General features: G+C 29.7%; 1 protein-coding gene across 1 annotated transcript; it reads right to left on the bottom strand.

Annotated features, from left to right (window-relative positions):
- Window positions 1-7127: 7127 nt before the first annotated feature.
- BDBG_02661 (uncharacterized protein) lies at window positions 7128-7899 on the bottom strand (the record flags this gene model as incomplete). The annotated part of the gene is made up of 2 exons (XM_002626438.1): window positions 7128-7374; window positions 7805-7899. 2 exons carry the CDS (start codon window positions 7897-7899, stop codon window positions 7128-7130), a joined length of 342 nt encoding a protein of 113 aa, XP_002626484.1.
- Between the last annotated feature and the right edge of the window lie 1727 nt (window positions 7900-9626).

Raw genomic sequence — 9626 nt, 5'->3', positions numbered from 1 at the left:
GAGAACATGAGTTCTTATACATAATGAGAGTTCTGAGAAGTTTCAACCTAGATGGTTTGAGTCATATAAAATACTCAAATCACATTCTCTGAGAATATATGTATTGAAAGAATCAGAGAGACAGATCTTACACAACTTAATAAATAATTCACATCTTATGAAGACAAAGATACAAGACTTAAGTGAATTATAATTATTCACAGCACTATCATCAGTGTTGAAAAAGAAGAGACTTATAATTAAAAAGTCTCATGAAGTAAGAGAAATCATAGATGCTGATGAATTAGATGATCTCACTTATTCTGATCTTTTCACAATTATAAGAAAAGAATGAAAAGTAATGAAGAAATCAGATAAACATCATACTTTAATAAGTGATGAGACTGTAGTCAGTCATATGATAATACACTGCAGATAGTAAGTGTAACACAGTAAAGAGCAGTCTCAAAGCAGCAGACTTATATATGAATCAGATTACAGAAGAAAAAGAGATTCAGAGTTGAATTCAACTGTTTACATCAGTTCAATTATAGAGACAACAGTGAATGAATCATCTGAAACATTCATGAATATATGAGATTAAGTCATCTCAATTCCTGAGAATGCTTAGAGATTGAGTGAGATTAGTTTCAATGAGCTGTTCACTGTAGTGATTTGAGCAGGTGAAGAGAGACAGTATAATACATGAGACAGAATTATAAAAGATGAAAGCTGCTGAATCTAGTCACTGAACACTGTATTATATAGAGATTGTGTAAGAGTAGTGACTAACAGATAAAGAAAAAGTATAAGAAAAGAAAAGAGATAATGAATTGATTATCAACTATAAGAGTCAGCTGTAAAAGACAAATGTTATCATACATATCTCATTCATTTTCATACATTATATATTTAATCTATTTTCAACATCACATCATCTGAAAAATATTAAAAGTAAAGAAAATCTCAAAATATAAAATCTATAAGAGATATGAGAGCTGTAAGTTGCTCTTATAAAATATTATATACATCTCTGATTTCTCTATCACTCTGCATACAACATTAATATCATTTCTCACAAGATTGACTGAAATGTCAATATAGAAATGTGTACATATGTATATAGAAAAATTGAAGAAGAGCACAGAACTCACAAAATCAGAAGTCAGAGTAGAAGAGATAGAGACAGAAGAAACAGAGGAAGAAGATGCAGAATCAGATAAATAACAGCAAAAGTCACTCAGAGTCAAACACTTACAATCTGATGTGTACATAATCTTTCTCACAGAGAAGAGAGAGAAAGCACTGAGAGAAGCTTGAGAGTGAGAGAGAGTAGTCTTGACAGTATTATCATCTTTTATTAAAATGACCTCTGATGCTGAAGTAACTAAGAACTATTATTAGTATACAAAACTGTAAAAACAGAAGTAATAATTACTGAATGAACATCTGCTGATCTTAGAATTGTATATATAATTACAACATACACAAGGCTTCTCAGAAAGAGAGAGAGAGACACAGAGAAATGCAGAAAGCAGAACACAGCATGTGAACAGTTCATTTTCACAATGATATCTCAGATAAGACATACAAGTCTCACAGCTGCAGATGTAAAAGAGTATGATATTCACATTTCTGTTTCTGAAAACATGAATATCTTTCATCTGCATTATGAAGTTGAACAACAGATATCAGAGAATAGACTGATACAGATCTATCAACTCAAAGAAATTTGTCAGAGTAGATATATCTGTAATATTAAATTTAACAGTCATGAAAAGTTTCTTAGTATCTGTGAACATCATAACTTTATATACAATAAAACTCATAACAATTTTCTCTAAGAACAGAAAAATCAGTGTTAAAAAGAAAAGATGAAAAAGAAAAAGACTTATAATCTTAATACTATTAAGAGAGGAAATGATTATCTAATATAAATAAATAATTATCTCATCACAAATATTGAAAATAAATATAATAATCAGTATTCACAACTGAGCTTCAGATAGTTATATCATATACAGTCTTTATATAATAAATTATTTTAGAACTCAGTAAGAAGAATAAGAGTGTATATACTGAAAAACATTATTCATTAAGTCTATGCAACATCTTCTTGAAACAGAAAGAGCTGATAATGAAAGCAGAGACAGTAGAAGCAGAGAGAGCAGAAGTAGTGAAAGTGAGAGTCATGAGAACAGAAATAGCAGGAGTAAAAGAATTAGATACAGAGATAGATGTAGAAAATTGAGAGAGAGCAGCAGAGAAAAGAACAGAGAGAACAGAAGAGAATGTGAAAGACTCAGTCACATATAATATAGATAATTTCTTCATTATTGCATCTCTCAAGTTCTCAATTAACAATTCAACATTGAAATCATAATTATCAGTGAATGCAGATCTGTCAATATATAAAGATTCTATGTGAATTAAAACAAATATATCAGTATCTGCAGTCATGTAAAATGATTAGAAAATATGATCAGAAAAACATAATCAGATATCTACTAAAGAAAAGAGAGTCAAGAGTATATAAGAAGATAAAGAAGATATGTCATTTATAATAGTACATTCTGATAATTGTTAGAAGATAAACAAGTTCTGATCACATTTCACAACATATTACACTTACTGCTAACAAACTGCCTGGTATGAGTACTATAAGAACACTTATTATAAGAACAGAGAGTCATCACCAGAAATATATATAATGTGATAGATGAATAACAGATAGAAGATGTTGAATAGAAGAAGAGACAGAAATCTTGAATGAGATAGAAATGTTCAATGATGATGATGATGAAGAAGATAATTAAAGAATGAGAAAAGTTAGTGAATGAGTGATGTAATATAGTGAAAGTTTCTTTGTAAGAGTCTACACAGAATACTAGCTGAATCAGAAATAGATCATACAATTGTGAACACTAGTAATATGCTAATCTACATAAAGCTAGAACATACATTATAATCATATAAGCATGACTGAATCTGATGAGAGAGAATATGGTTCAGAAGAACATACAATCACTGAATAATAATGCAGCCGCTTCAAACTTGCTTATAATGTAAGAGGCCATAGCAGCCTCTAATTAATTTAGTGAACAGTATATAAGAAGCCGGCGTTCGTCTGTCATTATACACTGACTCAAGCAACCTTTGAATCACAAGCAGCTTCTGCATGAGTTTGATAAGATTCTTACAGACTTTGATCTGTCTGTATACAGCTCTGTATGAAATAATCTTATTGAAAATCAGCTACCTTTTAAGAAGTAGAACTATAATCTTATAGAGAAAATTATCACTACAGATGCTCTGCAGATGCAGTTGAATAATAATTAACATTATATATATAATTCAATTTGACTGCAATAGAATTACAGTTATCTTACTATTTTGTACAAGATTTCAATAACACTGATAAAACCTTTCTTTACAGAGCTCTCTATAGCTGTCTATATATAGGTGAAAAAACAGTTCTTTATGTAACTTTCTCTGACATTACAGCTGTTCTTTTATCATATGACAGAACTACTTACTCACATTTTATCATCTCAATTGAATTGAATGCAGATTCTGTGTCAAAGATAATCATTTGTAGTGAACTGAGCTGTCTGCTGCAGGCTGTAGATTTGATTATTTAAGATAAGACTCTTATACAGTATTGCTATTATATGAAGATTGTTAACTATCTTCTTCAAGATTTATATTCATCAGATGAGCTTTTTAATAATATATCTATTATATTTAGTAATGATTTTATATAGACTCTGTCTATTATACTGTATAACAGTTATACTATAGTTATTACAGCTTGTCTGCAGTGTTTATATATATAGCAGTGATTAACTGTACTACACTTGAGAAGAAATATAAGACTGACTATGAATAATGATTAGACTGGCCGCCGGGACCATGAATTTCACATTTGGTCTCATTCAGTCTGGTCTCATACATTTCTTGGCGTGAGTCCCATCAGGACCAAGCCTCAAAAAAATCTGAAAATGGACCATTTCTGAGAGAAATGATGTGAAAAATGACCAGATTTAATTCAAGAACAGTGAAATGAGAGTAATTTTCCAGGATAAACTGTGAAAGATGATCATTCTTTCAAAATCAGAATGAGACTGAGACTGAAGGTCAAAATCAGTCTCATTTGATTCATTCAGTGATTGCTTATATAATCAGAATTTGATAACAATTATTAATAACACTTATGAAACAACTAAATACATTCTTGTGCAAGTTTATTCTTCACTTTCTCATGAAAACTACACTTCTCTGATATACTGTGATCAGAGGTATTAAACTGTCTGATAATTCTATGTTTTACAATCATGAGTTTCTTGATTATTTCTTCTTATAATTGTCTCTGACAATAGTGACAAATATCTTGACTTGAGTTGAACATTCACTTCATTCCCACCCCTGTCAATGAAATTGCCAGAATATCACACATTATCAGTGTAATAGTTGAATATGTACTCTCAACAATTTTTCATAACTCTAGAATTGATTTGATGTGTAAATTCATTGAATCATCTTGAAGATAGCAGTCAAATTCAGTTTTATAAGTATATAGTTTTGCCTGATTTTCAGTTGCAATCAATGTATGCAAGTTCTGTTTCAAAGTTAGTATTATAGTTCTATATGATATGAAGTGTTATCAAAGATCATTACTTACTAGAGAATTGTATTCCACTGTCTTCATATCTTGAACATCTGCTCATTCAAATCTCTGATAGTTGACATTGTAGTAGTATCAGACTAATTTGACATATGAGTCTTATTTCTTCTCTGTTCAATCTTGAGAAGTGTAGATGTTAATTTGACAGAAGAGATCTCATAGAGCTGCTACAGCATAGTACTCTGCAAAAGATTGTTCTGTTTTGCTGTAATAATATGCCAGTTTATTTCTTACAGCAATAATAGCCTGTGCTATAACATCATCTCAGACTGAATTTCTTTTTGAGTGATTCAACTGCTTCTCAAGATAAGTAAATAAACTGTTATACACTCATCAGACTGACTGCAGCATTGATGTATGAGTGATTGAGACTATCTTTGTTATCTTATAAAACTGAAACAGTAAATGAATCACATATTTCAACTGAGTTCACTTCATATCAGAAAGTTTCAATATCTGAATCTTTTCTCAATCAGAGTGTTGCACTCAATGATCAATCATCTGACATAATTAAAGAGTCTGAACAGTTATCTTATATATTAAACTTCACTGTGTTCTAATATTCTGTATCATATTCAGTGATGTGACTGATTTGTTTGTTTATTGAATATCATGGAATTGTTATTATTATTTAGAAGAGATACAAATCACATTAGCAATGTTTTGAATCTATGATATTTAAATTATTAGTCAATCTATTCAAAATTAACAGTAGCATTATCAAAAAGTGTTACTAAAAAGCAATATCAAAAAGTGTTGTCAAAAAACATTATCTTTTACAAAGTAAATGTAAAAGTTACTTGAGTAATCACTTTTATCTCATTCTCATCTCAAGAATCAGTCATCTCATTATTCTTCATCTTGATATTAAGATTCTTTATCAGTGTTTGCATCACAAGTTAAATCACATGAGCAATGCAGGAGATATGACCTTGTTTATTATTTCAGGAATACAAAGCCAATTTTTGCTTCAAGCTCTTTATCATAGTGTAGTTATTCACAGTATTATCAGTTGTAATTGTAAGAAGACTGAGACTAATATTTCAATAGTCATTTTTAATCACAGTCATTAATATCTCTGCTATATAATTCTCAGTATAACTACTGATCAATGATTCAAATTCAATTAATGTCTCTTGATAAGTTCAGTTCTCATCAATGTAATAACATGTAACTCTTATAAATGCAAGATTGTTTGTACTAGTTCATGCATTCACTGTGAGAGACACTCTTCAATGATTCTTCAACTCTGATTCTAGATGTTGTATATTGACTTTGTAGTGTGTCTTGAGATTGAACTGAAGACAGAATTGATGTAGAATATGAAGATTTGAATTAAGCATTTGAAGAAGTGTTTGAAATTTGAGGTTTTCAATTGATCAAAGAGAAAGATTCAGAGATATACATATGTAAAGTAATTGTTTACAGAAGTTATCAGATGAGAGTTATGAAATCAGAGTACTGATACAGAGTCATTTTCACATAATTTTCTTCAAATTAGACAGTTAGCATTATCAAAAATTGTTATCTGATAGAGTAACTTATCAGCTCAGTAGTAATTTTCTGATTATTTTTCTTTTATTGTCTGCATTCTGATGACTTCAGATGTCAGAAAATTTCTTCAGAGCTATGATCAGTTTATAATGAATGTTTCTGAATGAAGTTACAGTGATTACAGCAGAGAGATGACTCTTCAGTAATGTGCAATACAATCTGTTGATAATTATTTCATAGTTCATCTCAGTGTTTGTGTTGAGTTTTTCATAAATTTCATGACCTGGAATCAGATGTGAAGAATGAAGTGATTATTTATCATGATTGAAAGAGAGCATTCTGTGTTGAATTATAAATAATATAGACTTTATGATTCACAGTGATTTCTTGAAAGAGTTTATAAATCTTCAATAGAAGTAAAAGAAGTGAAAGAAGTGAATTCAGAAGATATAATAATAATTTGAGAAAGATAATAATTTATTTTCAATAACTGATCACTGATGTGTGTAAGAAGAATTAATATAAGAGAAAATAATCTTGTTTCTTAGCTTAGTTATAATTTTAGTACTAACTCAGATTGAATATCATCAATGTATAAAAGTAAATAAACAATCTTGATTAATCTCTGTCATATTTCTTGAAATATATTAATATTGTAAAAGAGAGTGTTACTAAATTACATTATCAGATGATATTATTAAAAATATATTAATATTGTGAATATCAGTGTTGAAAAAATGTTGATACTTATACATTATAGTGATTTGTGAATCATGATAGTTAAATATATATATATATATATATATTGTTTCTGACTTGATTACAACTTGTACAATAATTTTTAAACACTCAAAATTAATTTCAATTATTAATAATTATGAACTTATAACTAACTAATATAAAAAGAAAAAAACTTTTTCTACTTATTATCTTTCTTCTCTTTCTCATTCTTCTTATTATTCTTCATAATTCACTTCTCATTCTTCTTCTTCTTCTTCTTCTTCTTATCTGAGATGATAATCATCTTAAAATCTCTCTTCACTATCTTCTCAGAGAAGGGTTCCTGCTGCTTTCTCTCAGTCAGGTCAATCTGTGCCTCAAAATCCTGCATTTCCTGGTCTGCTGTCTCGGGTTCCACCTCAGTGATAAGCAGATTGACATGCTCAGAGAGCAGGGCTGTCTTCTTAATATTCTGAATCATGAAGTGCATTTGAGACCTGAATAAGACTTCAATCCTCTTCTTCTCTGTCAGTTCCTGCTAATCAATTAGAGAACAGAAGTATTATCAAAAATTGTTATCTCTTAATAAATAAAAAACTTATCAGTTTTGACTTCTTTATCTCCTGCTTTAACATTCTCTCAATCTTCTTCTGCTGCTGCTTATTTACAGTAACACTCTTCTTCTCTCTCTCTCTCTTCATCTTAATCTCAAATCATTCTCAGAACTTCTTCTAGTCTCATCACTGCTGCATGAGACTCTTCACTATCTTCTTCTTCAATCTCTAACAGGCAGTGTTATCTGCATTATTTCTATACTTAGTTCAGTCTAAATCTATCAGAAGCATTACTTAAAATTGTTATTATTCTACTCTCTTATAAAGTCTCTTCAAGGTATTATAATATGTCTTATGATCTATCTTCTCTCACTTGAATATCTTCTTCTTCTCTTTCTTCAATCTGTGATAGCGCTCACGCGCCTTGATGGTCTGCAGAACCGCAGAATATTTAAAAGAGGATGACATGATTGGTTTCAGTGAGTGTTGAAGAGAGGTGAAGGCAGAAGAGGTAGCCAGAAATGATATAATAATGATGATAATAATGATGATAATAATGGTAATAATGATAATAATAATGATGATGATGATAGTGATAATAATAATGATGATGATGATGATGATGATGATGATGATGAAAGAGGAAGTGCATTGAAATATATTACTGACTTATCAAATATAAAGAGACTTAAAGAAAATATTAACAGCTTTCAGTGATGTACAGAAACAGCTACAGTGTTGTATAGCAACATCATCTTCATTCAATGCATGCACTGTTGATATTCTTTGTATACAGTTATCATATAATCTGTATCAGAGATACATGCAGAAAACAGATCTTTGTTGCTAGGACAAATGATTACAGCAATTCTCTGTTTTCATATCATAAAGATAAGTTATTCTCATTTCTTTCTTCTCTCTTTTCTCTTCTTCAATCAATCACTAATTTCAAGCTGATATGAAAACTATTAAAACACTCTCAGAAACTCTTAAATTGAAGAGTATAGACTAATCAAATTTCAAATGCAGAAGAAATCAAATTATCTTCTACAGATTCAATTACTCATCTCATTCTCAAATAAAACAGTATTCACATTCCCCCCCTCTCTCAACCAAATGAAACATGGCCTGTGAAAAGCGAGTACCATGCCAGGCTATAATAGCCAACACAGCCCCAGCATGCAGAGCTGTATATACACAGTGTGTACTGGACTGAAAGACTGCATGAGTTGCAAACTGACAGCAGCATCTCAGAGAGAGCTGTGTGGTGTGAGAAAGCTGCAACTCTCAGTCATGTGTATAAAGAGTGAATCACTGCAGTAAGTGCATGTGTATTGAAGTAATGCTTTTTAATAACACTCAGTCTCTGATATGATGAAAATAGAGTCTCTCTGTGAGATCTGTTTCTATCAGAAGTCAGGGAATCTTATATTCTTCAAGATCATTTTCACACACCTTGTCTGTGAAATTGATGAGAGAAATCATTGATTCCAGTATTCTGTTCTTGATGTTATTCAAGTGACAGCAGAGTTCACTCTAATCACACTTTTTAAGTGTATGTTTTCTAATTATTCACATTTATATAGATATATACTGATTATTTATTAGATAATGTTAAGACAATGACTTATCATGACTATATTACTCTCACTATGAGAAATACACAGTTGATAATAAACATTGTAAAGACTCTGAAGAGTGAGTATTTTGAGAGTACTGCAGCTCTGTAATCTTGATTTTTTTTTATTTTTGTTTTTTATTTTTTTCTTTTTCTTTTCTTTTTTTTTTTTTTTTTTCTTTCTCTTTCTTTCTCTTTTTTTCTTTCTCTTCTTTTTTTCTTTCTCTTTTTTTTTTTTTTTTTGTTGTGATTTTTTCTGATTGTTTTATTTTTTGTTTTTTTGTTATTTTTTGTATTTTATATATTTTTTTTTAAATAAAATGATATCAATTATAATCTGTGTTTAGAAAAGTAATGATATTTGATAATACTCTCTGTTGAATTTTCAATAAATGAGTACTATGTTATGATATTATGTCAGTAAGAAATGATTTCATGATCTCATTTAGTGCCATTTTCAATAATGAAATCAGAATGAAAATGTGACTAAGAATTCAAACATATTCTTTATCTGAGACTAGATTTTTATTTGAAAAGTGAATCTGAAACCTTTAATATTTGAAATAACATGATTTGA

The sequence above is a fragment of the Blastomyces gilchristii genome, assembly GCF_000003855.2.
Source record: "Blastomyces gilchristii SLH14081 genomic scaffold supercont1.4, whole genome shotgun sequence".
Lineage (NCBI taxonomy): Eukaryota > Fungi > Ascomycota > Eurotiomycetes > Onygenales > Ajellomycetaceae > Blastomyces > Blastomyces gilchristii.
This window is presented reverse-complemented; position numbering and strand designations above follow the sequence as displayed.